The sequence below is a fragment of the Scyliorhinus torazame genome, chromosome 6 (assembly GCF_047496885.1).
Source record: "Scyliorhinus torazame isolate Kashiwa2021f chromosome 6, sScyTor2.1, whole genome shotgun sequence".
NCBI lineage: Eukaryota > Metazoa > Chordata > Chondrichthyes > Carcharhiniformes > Scyliorhinidae > Scyliorhinus > Scyliorhinus torazame.
This window is the reverse complement of record NC_092712.1, coordinates 281125274-281140406: the sequence shown is the minus strand read 5'-3', so window position 1 is coordinate 281140406 and position 15133 is coordinate 281125274. Positions and strand designations below refer to the sequence as shown.

The window sequence follows — 15133 nt, the reverse complement described above, 5'->3', positions numbered from 1 at the left end:
CCCGGGGGTTGTAACTGGTCGTCCTGCTGGAGGCGATGCCTTTGCTGAGCAGGAATTGACGCAGTTCGCCGCTCATAAAGGAGGACCCCCTATCACTGTGAATGTATGCGGGGAAACCGAACAGTGTAAAGATCCCCTGGAGGGCCTTGATGACGGTGGTTGTGGTCATGTCTGGTACGTGTTGCGGTCGGTGGAGGGGAGGGGGCCTTTGAAATCCATGCTGAGGCGTTCAAAGGGGCGGGAAGCCTTTATTAGGTGCACCCTCTCTGGCCGGTAGAAGTGCGGCTTGCACTCCGCGCAGATTTGGCAGTCCCTGGTGACTGTCCTGACCTCCTCGATGGAGTAGGGCAGGTTGCGGGTCTTGATGAAATGAAAGAAGCGAGTGACCCCCGGGTGGCAGAGGTCCTCTTGGAGGGCTCGGAGGCGGTCCACTTGTGCGGTGGCACAAGTGCCGCGGGACAGGGCATCAGGAGGCTCGTTCAGCTTCCCGGGACGGTACAAGATCTCGTAATTGTAGGTGGAGAGTTCTATCCTCCACCGCAAGATCTTGTCGTTCTTAATCTTGCCCCGATGTGCGTTATCAAACATGAAAGCCACCGACCGTTGGTCCGTGAGGAGAGTGAATCTCCTGCCGGCCAGGTAATGCCTCCAGTGTCGCATAGCTTCTACTATGGCCTGGGCCTCCTTTTTGACTGAGGAGTGGCAGATTTTTGAAGCTTGGAGGGCGCGGGAGAAGAAAGCCATGGGCCTGCCCGCCTGGTTGAGGGTGGCCGCCAGAGCTACGTCAGACGCATCGCTCTCGACCTTGAAGGGAAGGACTCGTCAATGGCGCGCATCGTGGCTTTTGCGATGTCCGCTTTGATGCGGCAGAAGGCCTGGCGGGCCTCCGTCGACAGGGGGAATGTTGTGGACTGGATCAGTGATCGAACCTTGTCTGAGTAATTGGGGACCCATTGTGCATAATAACTGAAGAAGCCGAGGCAGCGCTTTAGGGCCTTGGGACAGTGAGGGAGGGGGAACTCCATGAGGGGGCGCATGCGTTCAGTGTCGGGGCCTATGACTCCACTTCGCACCACATAGCCTAGGATGGCCAGACGGTCGGTGCTAAACACGCATTTATCCTTATTGTAGGTCAGATTAAGGATTTTCGCGGTCTGGAGAAATTTTCAGAGGTTGGTGTCGTGGTCCTGCTGGTCATGGCCGCAGATGGTGATGTTATCAAGATATGGGAACGTTGCACGTAAGCCGTATCGGTCAACCATTCGGTCCATCTCACGTTGGAAGACCGAGACCCCATTCGTGACACCGAAGGGAACCTTTAAAAAGTGATAGAGCCGTCCATCTGCTTCGAAGGCAGTGTACTGGCGGTCACCATTACGGAGGGGTAGCTGGTGGTTGGCAGACTTGAGATCCACCGTGGAGAAAACCTTGTATTGCGCAATCCTGTTTACCAGGTCGGCTATACGGGGGAGAGGGTACACATCCAGCTGCGTAAACCTGTTGATGGTCTGGCTATAGTCGATGACCATCCTATGTTTCTCCCCAGTCTTTACCACCACTACTTGGGCTCTCCAGGGACTGTTGCTCGCTTCGATGACCCCTTCCTTCAACAGCCTTTGGACCTCTGACCTGATAAGGTCCGGTCCTGGGCACTGTAGCGTCTGCTCCTGGTGGCGACGGGTTTGCAATCCGGGGTGAGGTTTGCAAACAGGGAAGGCGGGTCGACCTTAAGGGTCGCGAGGCCGCAGACAGTAAGGGGGGGGGGGAATAGGGCCACCAAATTTAAAGGTCAGGCTTTGCAGATGGCACTGGCAATCCAGCCCAAGGAGGGTGGCTGCGCAGAGGTGCGGCAGAACGTACAGGCGGAAATTGCGGAATTCCCTGCCTTGGACAGTGAGGTTCGCTAGGCAGAACCCTTTTATCTCCACCGCGTGTGACCCAGAGGCCAGGGAGATCCTTTGGTTTACGGGATGGGTGACAAGAGAACAGCGCCTTACCGTGTCCGGGTGAACAAAGCTTTCCGTGCTCCCGGAGTCGGTCAGGCACGACGTCACGTGGCCATTGATGGCGATCATTGTAGTGGCTTTCGCTAGCGTCAGGGGCGGACTCTGGTCCAGGGTTACAGAGGCCGGCTGCAGTAAAGAAGAGTTCTGGTCGGGCAGCGTGTAGTCAGCAGTGCTGGGGGCCTGAGGCCCCATCCAAGATGGCGTCAGCCACGGGTCGCACACTGAGTCCGGGGATGCTAAAGATGGCGGCGGCGAGGGACAAAATGGCGGCGCCCACCCATGCAGTGTGGTGGCCGGGGGGCAAAATAGGATAGAAGGGCGGCGGTGAGCCTTGGACGGCCGGGACCTGAAAGAAAGGCTGCCGATAGTCGCTGGAGACCGCGGCCACGGCGCGGGCCTGGCAGACCCCAACATAGTGGTCTTTCTTGCCGCACCCTTTGCAGGTGGCGGTGCGGGCCGGGCAGCGCGGGCGGGGATGATTAGCCTGCCCGCAGAAGAAACAGCATTGGCCGGCGGCGATAGCGGGCCGTCTCGCCGCGCAGGCTTGCGGGGTTAGCGGAGAAGTCTGGGGGCCTGCCGCGGCGGGGTGCCATGCAGCCCAGGGGGGCGCCGCGCGTCCGGGAGCAAAAGCCAGCGCGTTTTTATACGCCACGTCCATGGACCCCGCCAGGGCCTGTGCCTCAGTGAGTCCCAGTGTGTCCATTTCAAGGAGCCTTCGGCGGATGTCGGGGGAAGTCATACCTGCCACAAAAGCATCCCTAATTAAAAGTTCCGTGTGCTCGTTCCCCGAAACTGGTGGGCAGCCACAGTTTCGGACCAGCACTAGCAGCGCCCGATAGAAGTCTTCCAGTGTTTCTTCAGGGCTTTGCCTTCTAGTTGCCAGCAGGTGACGGGCGTAGACCTGGTTCACAGGACGGATGTAATGTCCTTCTAGCAGCTCGATAAGCTGCAGCATAGTTCGCCGCCTCCTCGATCAGAGGGTAGATCCCAGGGCTGACCCGCTAGCGTAGAAGGTGCATTTTCTGCCTTTCCGTGGGGGTGTCGGCGGCCGTGTCGAGGTAGCCCTTAAAACACGCCAGCCAATGCTTGAAGATAGCAGCGGAGTTGTCTGCATGGGGGCTGAGCTGAAGGCGGAGATCCATCCTTTCAATTGAAGTAATAGCTGATTAAATTGATACGCAATCAATTACTCTCGAGTCAAGGTGAGTCATAACTAATAGGCTTTAATCAGCTAGAACAGTTCCCAGCAGCTTCGATACAGAAAGTGAAGGCTGCTGGGATGGCATTGGTTCTTATACTCCGCCTCTCAGGGCGGAGCTATGTACATTAGCCAATGGTAGACTCCTAGGTCTAGCCAATGGTCATCCACCTCTCAGGTACTGCAATACCTGGTATTACCACACCCAAATTGCCTCCTTTCAAGAAGGCCCATCAAATCATTAGACAATCAGGCAGTTGAGAGGTCGGTGGAGTTCCTTTCCCTGGGATTAAGACACCGGGTGCGGAAATAATTGGCTGGCAGCTCTTTTCAATGACAGCCAAGAGTCTCAGGACTGCCGAGCGATCCAGACCACAATTAAGTAATAGTGGGAGGGGTTGGATATTCTGAATTCTCCGTCAGTGTACTCGAATAGGCACCGGAGTGTGGCGACTAGGGGCTTTTCACGGTAACTTCATTGTAGTGTTCATGTAAGCATACGTGACATTAATGAAGATTATTATTATTATTTTGCGGAGTGGGGTTCTCGGGGTAGTGAGGATGTGGGGGGTCAGCAGCAAGGAAATGGGGGTGAAATTCAGGGGGGCCATTCCTTCCCAATGCTGGGTCCCTCGATCAGGCACGGATTGCCTTTGAAGGCTAGAACCAACTTTCAAGCCAGAAGACGACAAGCTGGTTTACTTGTCATACACGCCATATGGCGACAGGCCCACTGGCAGCTGGGTTCATACCAGCAGGGGTGCGATGAGGCCTTCAAGTGGTCATTAATTGGCTACTTTATGGCCTCAATTGGGGGCAGACGTCAAAGGTCAACCATGGGCCTCCCACAACAGATTTAAATGAGGAGAGGCAGGAAGGCGGGTGCAATGTTCATCTGCCATCCTTCCACCCAACTGAATGACCTCCCCACCTCCAAACACATTCGAGAGAGGAGACGATATTGACCACAATTTCTAAATTTGAGGATGATACCAAATTGGGAGGACAGTCAACACTGAGAAACTGCAACAAATTACAGGAGGACAATGTGCTTGCAGAATGGGCAAACATTGGCAAATGAAATTCAACACAGATAGATGTGAAATAGGAAGGATGTCACTTATTATTTGGAAGGTGTAAGTCCAGGTGGGGCAGAAAACAAAGGGATCTCAGAATGCAAATACATCAATTAGCAAACTTTAAGCACAAGTTATTTGCAAAACCATAAAAAGGCAAACCAAGCACTCGTCTCTATTTCTAATGGGTTAGCATTGAAAAGTAAGGAAGTTATGCTGAACCTATATCGAACCTTGGCTGGACCACACTTTAAAGTGCTGTTTGCAATTCTGGCTGCTATATTATTAAAAGGATATGGGGGCACTGGCAAGGATGCAGAAGAAATGTACATGGATGATACCAGAGGTTGTCGGTATATATATCAGGAAAGATTGACAGGCTGGATCTATTGTCTCTTGAAATAAGAAAGCAGGGTGATCGAATAGAGATAATAAAAATAAAGAAACGTGTTGATAGACTGAATACAGAGAGAATGTTTTGTCTCATGGGAAAAGCATAACTAGAGGCCATCAATATAAGATAGTCACAAAGAAACACAATAGGGAATTCAGAAGGAACTTACTTACCTAAAGAGGGGGGGAATGTGGAACTCGCTGCCACAGGGAGTGTTTGAAGTGAATGATATTGAAGGGGAAGCTAGACAAAAATATGAAGGAGAAGGGACTAGAGGGTTCTGATGGTAGATTTAGCTGAGGAAAGGGAGAAAAAAGTTCAAGTGAAGCATAAACACTGGATTGGATTAGTTGAGCTGAATGGCCTGTGTGATGTTCTTTGATTTCTTAATGAGGATGGCTTTGAAGTGTAGTGTCTCACAAAGAACAGCAAGCTATGTTTGAACTAAGCGAATTTATTTACACTGCAAAATTATAGATTTGTCTTACTTGCTAAGATATAAAAGATTACAGATTGACTAAATTATGATACTAACTACAGAGCTCCTGATAACACAACTATTCACTATCTCACCTAACAACCTACTCCCCGAATCAAGAGTGTCATGTGATCTACATGTATGTGCTTGATCGCCATCTAGTGGTTGGATGTAGTTAAGTTAATTGTTAACCCTTCATTATTCTTACAATACACATATTGTCACAGCCTGTTTCAGTATTGTTTATCCTCTGTAATCCCCCATGATCAGTGTCAGGAACCAAGTCATGTGCGTTACATTAATATGTTTCCGGTTGAAGGGGAATTTTCCAGATTTTTCTTTCCCCTAATTTGCTCGGGTATTTATTTGATTTCCTGCCCTCCCAGGAGATTGAAAAACACTATTAACCTCTGGACAGTCAGCTCAGCTTCACAAAGATTGGGTGCTGGCTCAGCCACACGTTCACCCAAGTCAACCTATAGTTGCCAAATACCCTGTTGGCCAATTCAGTGATAGCGTTTCTTCCTAGAAGTTATAACTATAAGAGGTTAGGCTCAATGGCCCTTTTGTGTGTTGTAAATCCCATGCAAAATAAATCTGCAATTTAATAGGAACAATGACATGAAGAAGCTTCAACTTTCAACTATATCTGGAAAAACCTCTTGTCAAGTTAGCTCTTGAAAAAAATCTGTTGCGAATGATTGGTGGACCACCAACTCCAAGAAACGAATCACTGAACAGATCAACAAACCTGGCTTGTGGTTGACATCTGTTATTAGATTTTCTAGTTTTATGCTGGTTGGGAATTTCCAGAACATTCGGAAATTCATCTGCAAATCCTTTGATGATAATGGTGCTTAAACCAACCAGATCTTAATTTGACAAATTGCTCAGCTGGACTTAAACGATTGTGCTATCCATGAAAAAAGCATTTTCTGAAAGCTGTTTCTGCTTATTTATAAATGTACCTAACAATGATACAAAACCATAACATCACAGAGACATAACTCCTCTGGCCGATTACCAACGTAACCACAGGTTATGAATTTGGAGCAGAAGTAGGCCATTCGGCCCATCGGGGATTCTTTTCGGAGTGTGCAAGCAATTTGTTAAAGTCTGCAACCTCTTTAAAGTTTTACTCAGCTACGCATGTGGGGGAAGCTAAAGGGGCCGACTTGTGCATAGCTTGCGTACCGATCTTTGGGTTGCTTTGGCCATGCAGCTTAGAATGAACACTGCTTTTCACACTGCTCAATGCACTAAATATTTACTAAACGCTCTCTTGAAGACAGTGCTCCAAGACTCAGACCCTGAAATATGTTGGGCTGGTTACTCCGCCCCCATGCCGAAACCGCATTTGGCGACGGGGTGGAGAATCCGTTTTGGTGCGGTAATCGGGACTTAGTCCCCAAAACAGAGAATCCAGCCCCTGAGCTCCAGGAGGATGGAATGAAAGATTCCCATTGGCTGGGGGTGGTTTGGTTGTGGGTGGGGGTGGGGTGGGAGGGCATAACTTGGGGCTCTTTAAATTCCAGTGGTGTTGTGGGGTGAATGGCGGTGTGTGTGTGAATCTTCCCAATTCAGGGCAGCTGAGAGATTGGAGAAGGCTCCAAACATTGTGTTTCCTACAGTAGAATAGTGACTGTACTTCAAATAAAGTACTTCATTGGCTGTAAAGTGTTCTGGAGTCTCCAACGGTCAGGAATAGTGATATATAAATGCAAGGCATTGTTTTACACACAGCATATGGCAGGAACTTGCAGCTAACATAAAAACATTCAACGGCAAAATTTAACGGCTATAAATGCTACAGATTTATCACATCTGATGCAAAGTACGTAGACCCCTCCATTCATTGGTTGATTTGACTGATGCTCCACTTTTGTCTTATATCTTTAATTCCTTTCATTTGCCTTTGTACAGAAGGATTTTATGTCATCTTGCCCTTATCCATATTTGACTTTTATTAGTAACATGAACACCCGTGATGACTTCTATCCTTTGGTCAGCAATAACCATTGGTGTTTTACAAACTACAAGCCTCTTCTATTTTCTAATCCAATTCCATTTATGGAATATCATGCACCCTGTCTGGAAGGAACTGCATGAATGGGGGGTAGATGAAGATTCAGTCGTAACTTTCAAAGGGAAATTGGTTGAATACTGGAAAAGATTTTCAGGGACTCAATAAAGGGAGAGAAGAGTCAACTACTGAATAGCTCTTTCAAAGAGTCGTAACCAGCATGATGGGCTGAATGGCCTCCTGTACTATGTGATTCTCTGATGAGGTCCAAGTAATCTTTTACGTATCATATTCACATAATAAGGTTGCATAAGACTTTACTTCATTTATCTATGAATAGGTTTGAAAGGATACACTCAATGTGATAACTGGTGCTGGATTAGATAGTACTGGGCATAGCTAAGGTATGCATCCTATCACTGCACCCAAACTATGTCGGCAAAGACAGCATGGCCAAATAGTTTCCTTCGGCACTGTGCAACTCTTCCTGTCTAAGCTGTTTAAGCAGATGATGCAACACCTTCATGAATCACTAATGCCATTCACTTTCAGTCCAACACGTTACTCTCAAGGCTCATGGTTTGTGTCCTACCTGGCAGATGCAAAAGCCCGGTTGACTCTCTCCTCCAGTCCACTTGATCCAATGGCCTTCCATGTCAACCAGAATTTGAAAGCGTCAGCCCTTCGGCTGCACTGGATCGACTTGTCACCTTTATCATAATCAACATTGTAGAACTTATCCTGCTGGAAAAGGTACATAGCCTGACCACAGTGGCATCTGTCAATCAAGCCCTGAAAAGGAGAGGCGAGAGATGAATAAATGCATGAAATACTGATGACATTATTGAAAAGATCTTCACTCTTGTAAATACACCAAGCTTTTCACTAATTCAAGAGTGTTTTTGGTTGCAGCCCTGACACTCTAGGTAGCATTGATTGCAATATTTGTAACTCAAGTTGGCAAAGACCCTCCACACTAGGCATTTTTCTGGAGCGTAAATCCTTCTAGTTCTCCGCGGTCTTACTTGCTTTCCTACTCGTGAGCACAGGGTAGATAATTTCCCATTTACCAATACTGTTCTAAACTGTTCAAAAACAATAGTCTTCAAGCTTGGTTTCTCACGCCATGAACTATTTTCTCAAATCCATGCTAATCCATGCTTGGGTATCTCTTAAGTGAAGAAAGAGCAGTCAGGAGATCCATGCTCAAGCTTACCTTAACTACTGGACTAGGCTCCATAAAATGTCTCCAGTAACTGGGTGGGACATTACAGTGTTGTTTCACCTCTACGGCCCTTGTTAAAATTCAGACCAGGCTAATAAGCCAAAGTCTCCTTTTACCCCCTGCCTGTAAAGACCCTTTGAGAAATTAGTTGGAGCAACCTCAATTCAGTTTTCAGTGTCATGCACATGGCTGCCGATAGTTCAGCACATTTTGGGATTGAAGAATAATCTCAGTCAGGGAGATGGACACTGGGCCGGGGGGGGGGGGGGGGGGGACATGCACGAGGCAGGCAATTCTGAGGCTGGGTTTAAGGTAGACTGTTAGGTAAGGAGTAAAGGGAGCCATATTCTGCATCTTTGGTCTGGAAATAATCAAGGTTGGCACCAGACAGGAAAAAAACAGAAGCATTCCATTTCCTCGGCTTTGAGTGATGATCAGAAAGAAGACCATCAGAAGGAAGACATCAATGTGATGGATCATATTACAAACACGAGAGAGTGCTGGATGGGGAAATAGAAGAAAAATAATTTTGCGCATATCCATATGTATGTATATGTGCCGGGCAGGGGAAGAAATATGACTCATGGTTTCTAACATAAACTTTTATATGTTAATTCAGATAAAATTCTGATCAGATGTAAGTTATAAATATTATGCCCCACAGCAAATCTATATATAATGTACTGAAAATGGTACATTTTCAGGGACTTCCTGTCAACTATTTTATGATAACTTCTTATGTCCACATTTATAATGGTAATTGCCTGTGTCAAGCCATCTGGATCTAATTGCACCTTCCAGCCACAGCACCACTACTGGTGGGAGTGTCAAGTACAGCATAACAAGCTCAAATAGGCAATTTCCATTATGAATGTGATCATCAAAATAAATTACAGAAATATGAATATAGACATATCTCATGTTCTCCAAATCCCTGAAGACCAAATTTAGTCTTGACTTCCTATATACAATGCTGTGGGAAGCTGACTAGTTTTCATTAGTCATTATTTAATAAGACAGATCTGTATATTCCTAAAGGCATTCCTCATGTTGCTATGCCTGCACTACCCAATCACCTTCAAAGGCAAAGGCAAAGGATTTGAAACAACAGTGAAGAAACGTATTAAATGTGAACCTGAGAGATGATATTAAAGAGAGCAGGTTAAACATAATAATCTACAAACTGACAGTGTATGAGGACAGAAATGTGACTGAACGAGGTTTAAATCCCAAAGCAATATTTCTCTGCCACAATGACGATGCCTTACGTCTCAAGAGCGTCACCCACAATTGATTAATGGAAACATAATTGAGATCAATAAGCAATTAGGATAGATTATCTAAATATCTGGATCACAGGAGCAATAAAAGGACCATATCAAATTATTCTCGAGTGAGATAGACGAGAGTGAGACACAGGTGGCAATAAATGGTGGTGGGATTGGTTGCAAACCTTCAACAGAATTTCCATGCAAACATGTGGACAAACCACACTGGATTCAGTGGTTGTGAATGAGACACTAAGGCCTGAATTTTGGCTCTAGGATCGGGAATGCAGAGATGGGAGAGAAGGGAGATCTGCCATTACCACATTGCTGGGGAGGTTCTCCGTCATTGCAAAAATCCAGACCTATGTATTTATCGAGCCATTTTCTGATCACAGCGTTGAAGGCAATGACTCCAGCCCATGCAAAGCAGACTGCATCAGTTCCCATGTTCACATTACACAGGAACTAAGAATGGAATTGCCAATTTTAAATTAATTATGATAGTGGTCCTTTAAGATGTCCAAATAGACCTGTCTCTCATTGTCCTTCAAGGGTAACTGGCTTGAAAATATACCGAATAATTGTTTTAGTAAATTAGGGTTAAGTGCGAGACTCAACAATCATGAGGCTAATTTACTCTTCTAGCACCATGACTTTTAACCCTGCTGCATTTTCAGTAAGCCATTAACCATTCAAAACATAATTTGGCACCAGCAGTCACTTCTGTTACTGCATTCCAGCAAATCCAAATTAGTCTACACATCTGTGACAAATGTTAAATTATGATGTTCAACTTGAGGAGGGCTTCACTCATTGCAGCCAATTGGTCCCTGTTCCAGTTACTGGATCGGAAGGCACAGCAGCTGTGTAAATATGAAAACCATTTCCATGTTTTATAAATTTGCTCAACCACAGCGACAGTTTAATCAAACACAGACTGGCTGCTGAGGCTGTTCAAAGAAATGTGCAGACAATCCTAGTAAGCATTAAATCCAAAGCACAAACTTGCTCGTATGACACTTTAAATAATAAGAAATTGGGAAGGACAAAGATTGCTGGTGTGAAAATGGATGTGATACGCAGAGGTAGTAGGGAATGGTGATCTGTGGCTGCAGTTAAGACAAGTGTTGGTCAGAATGAGCTTCCCTCTACATCGAGCATGTCCTGTACCTAAAAGTGCTTAATGTAGACAAAGCGTTGAAAAAGTGGAGAATTTGCCAAAACTAACATTCCTCATTTGATGAAATGATTGATATATATATAAATTGCACTGTGGCTAACGTGTCCACTTTACTTAATTAATTGGGTGAGTATAGCAAATTGGTGCAGTCATGCACCTTACTTTAAGAAATAGCAGTTTCACCTGGAGAAACTATTACAACTGCCAAAAGAAAGGCACATAGGGAGGGGTAACTTTGACACTGGGAGATACTGGCATATCAGGCTATATCGATCAGCAATAAAAAAAGTGCTTCAGTACCAAAGAAGAGTCATGTTGGACTCAAAGAAACTGTTTCTCTCTCCACAGATGCTGCCAAACCAGCTGCATTTTTCCAGCATTTTCTGTTCTATCTCAGATCTCCAGTATTCCCGGTATTTTGTGTTAATGGTATTGATCAGCAGTCTATTATACATTTCTTCTAAAGTCAAGCAGATACCACTTAAATGGAGCCATGCGGTGGGAAAATGGGAATGGGAATTGCAGAGGGATGCAAATAGGTGGTTGATTCATGCCCATTTTATATCACCACCCAAAAGTCTAAATTGCCAGGACTCAGTTGTTGTCCTTTGAAGTTACGCAACCACTCTCAGAGCAGCACTGATGATTGTGAAACTGTCTCAAGCCTATTGTCTGCGATGCACTGTTCTACATGAGTTCTGAAGTTATGTGATGGCACACTGCCCCTTCACTGCTGAGATCCGAAAGTGAACCCACTCCAGCAAAGAAACTTTCCTTCCTTTCATGGCCGATGGTTTCAAGGGTCTTCACATGGCATGAGCTTGAAAGAAGCCTCAGTTCCTGGTGAGTAAGCACCAATAGCACTGTGGTAGTCTGTGTAGAGGTATTACGGTACCTGGTAATGCTGAAACACCATTGGTAGATATTGTATGTTTCCTATTGGCCGATCTGTATGGTAGCTCTGCCGCGCTGCAAGGCGGGGTATAAGAGCCCGTGCCGCCCCAGCAGATTTCTTTCTGTACCTGAGCTGCTGGGAGAAATATCTAGCTTATTAAAGCCTTCAGTTGGACTACAACCTTGCTTTAGTGGTCATTGATCGTGCATCAAGCACAAAACACCACTAAAATTCAGGGGACAGTTTCACTCAGAGACAACACAAATATTTTCACTGCAGAAAATGGAGGGATCAAATTGAACTAAAAAGTGACACCCCTCAAAGTTTGGGCTTTGACCTGCATTGACATCTGGTTGTATCTATTTGCTGACTGTAATAATTGAGGAGGGTTAAATGCCTTCGTTTAGTAGCACTGTTGTCCAGCGTTTTACTGCCATTACAAAAGAATCGCCTGCACTTTCTTTCTCATTCACTGCTGGCTGAGGAGCACTTCTGCAACCCTCTTCCTTCTTTCTTCCCCATTTTTTCAAAATGTCAGCCGTGGTTTAATGGGTTGGGCAGATGCCTCTCAATCAGAAGAAGACCGTGGATCCGAGTCCCATTCCTCAGGTTTGAATGAAAAATCTGAGGATGATACTAAGGGAGACATGCCACACTGACTAGAGAGGTGGTCTGTATGAGCTGCTAAAACAAGGGGTGTCAGGCCTTTTTAAGTGGGTGCAAAAGATCCCATGGCATTAGTTTGAAAAAGGGCAGAAGAGATTTCCTTGATATCCTGGCCAATATTTATTGCCTAACTTAAACACCACGAAGAAAATACATTTCCTGGTCATTATCACTTTATCATGTGTGGGATCTTGCTGTGTGCAAATTGGCTGCTGAAGTTTGAGTGATTACAACAGTAGTTACACTTCAAAAGTCCTAATTAATTGTGTGTAAAGCACTCTGGGAGGTTCTGAGGTCATGAAAGGTGCTCTATAAATGCAAGGCTTTTCTAACTTTGCTGTTTTACAATGAGCAGAGGCCAAAAGCGTTCTTGTCACATGCCCCGGCCTGACCACATTTATCAGACAGCATGTTGTATAATATCTGATACCAGTCTACCTGGATCAGTCTGCAATCACAACGATGTAAATATAACGATGGTGGCAGGGGTTGGGGGGTCGTCCTCATTCTGTGCTGAGTTAACTGATCGCTGCTGTGGCTGCAGTCGAGGGCCCTACAATAACTTGCAGCATCTATGGGCTCAAGAAAACAAAACCACTGTCAGGGATTCTACTCCACGTGGTGCCACTCAGTGGCGCTTCCCAGGTGTTGCATGAGCAGAGGATCAGTCTGATCGAGAACCGGTTAAAGCTGACACCAGTTAAAGGTGAACAAACCAATTAAAGCTGACACCAGTTAAAAATGAACAAACCGGTTAAAGATGACACTAGTTAAAGGTGAACAAATCAATTAAAGCTGGCACTGGTTAAAGATGAACACAACTGTTGAAGCTGAACAAGCTGGATAAAGATGAACAAACTGGTTAACGCTGACACTGGTTAAAGATGAACAAACCATTTAAAGCTGTCACTGGTTAATGGTGAACAAACCCGGTAAAGCTGTCACTGGTTAATGGTGAACAAACCCGGTAAAGCTGAACAAACCAGTTAAAGCTGACACTGGTTAAAGATGAATAAACCGGTTAAAGTTGACACTGGTTAATGGTGAACAAACCAGTTAAAACTGACACTGGTTAATGGTGAACAAACCAGTTAAAGCTGACACTGGTTAATGGTGAACAAACCCGGTAAAGCTGTCACTGGTTAATGGTGAACAAACCCAGTAAAGCTGTCACTGGTTAATGGTGAACAAACCCGGTAAAGCTGTCACTGGTTAAAGATGAATAAACCGGTTAAAGTTGACACTGGTTAATGGTGAACAAACCAGTTAAAGCTGACACTGGTTAAAGCTGAACAAACCAGTTAAAGCTGTCACTGGTTAATGGTGAACAAACCAGTTAAAGCTGAACAAACCAGTTAATGCTGATACTGGTTAAAGATGAATAAACCGGTTAAAGTTGACACTGGTTAATGGTGAACAAACCAGTTAAAGCTGACACTGGTTAAAGCTGAACAAACCAGTTAAAGCTGTCACTGGTTAATGGTGAACAAACCAGTTAAAGCTGACACTGGTTAAAGATGAATAAACCGGTTAAAGTTGACACTGGTTAATGGTGAACAAACCAGTTAAAGCTGACACTGGTTAAAGCTGAACAAACCAGTTAAAGCTGTCACTGGTTAATGGTGAACAAACCAGTTAAAGCTGAACAAACCAGTTAATGCTGATACTGGTTAAAGATGAATAAACCGGTTAAAGTTGACACTGGTTAATGGTGAACAAACCAGTTAAAGCTGACACTGGTTAATGGTGAACAAACCTGGTAAAGCTGACACTGGTTAATGGTGAACAAACTAGTTAAAGCTGAACAAACCAGTTAAAGCTGATACTGGTTAAAGATGAATAAACCGGTTAAAAGGCATTGTTGCTTCAAACCTCAGCCTACTGTTTGTGAAGAGGTGAAAGGGACCTGGCTAAATTCACCCCTCTCTGGCACAACTCATTGAAACTGGAATTGGGTTTCACAATTAAACTTTCATCATGCAACCCTTATCAAATAACAAAGGCGGACAATGTGTGTAGCAATTAGATTACAATTTAAATTCCCTGATTGGATCCTGTCCACCAGGTTATTCTGAATAATACATACCATTTGCCTTTCATTATAAAAAAGGTTCACTTAAACGTAATTGACATCAACAAAGCATAAGACAAAGGGCTTTGTAACATAAGCAACAAACCATCAGTGTTATGGTTGGTGAGGTAGGGCACCCAGTTATTCTTAAAGTGATTCTATATTATATGGTTATTCCTTGTACATGATTGAGTATTCAGTAGTAGTGGATTTTGGTCGGCAGTGGGAGGCATCAGAACTGAGCCAGATTCGGGGGGATTCACAATTGAGCCAGTATCGATCTTCACACACAGGCTCGAGCGAGAACTGCTGGTTACGTGACCAGGAGCAGGAACTTGATCTTTTCCTTCCTAGCACAAGGAGTGACCTATCTTTACACAGGAACAGGATTATGCCATTCAGCCCATCAAGCCTGCTCGTCCATTCAATACAATGATGGCTGAAATCAACAATGTGGACTGGATTCTCCGATTTTGCGGCTATGTCCCCATGCCGGCGTGGGAATGGTGGTGTTTTACACCCCAAAAAATGGGGTAAAACACCCATCAATCCTCCATTTGGCTGGGGGCTAGCAAGCCGGCAGCGTAGAGCACCCAGTTCTAGCTGCCGATACGGCCCGGAGAATTGCCGCGTCCGTGGCCACACATGCTACA

The 15133-nt window shown here is 45.4% G+C and overlaps 1 protein-coding gene across 4 annotated transcripts in view; it reads right to left on the bottom strand.

Moving 5' to 3' along the window:
• LOC140425463 (acidic amino acid decarboxylase GADL1-like) overlaps positions 1-15133 on the bottom strand; it is a 148065-nt gene that overhangs the window by 36588 nt on the left and 96344 nt on the right. For all 4 annotated transcript variants that reach the window (XM_072509759.1, XM_072509761.1, XM_072509762.1 and 1 more), the window contains one exon: positions 7768-7967. In XM_072509759.1, the coding sequence (XP_072365860.1) occupies positions 7768-7967 (200 nt within the window). The remainder of the gene's footprint in view (positions 1-7767; positions 7968-15133) is intronic.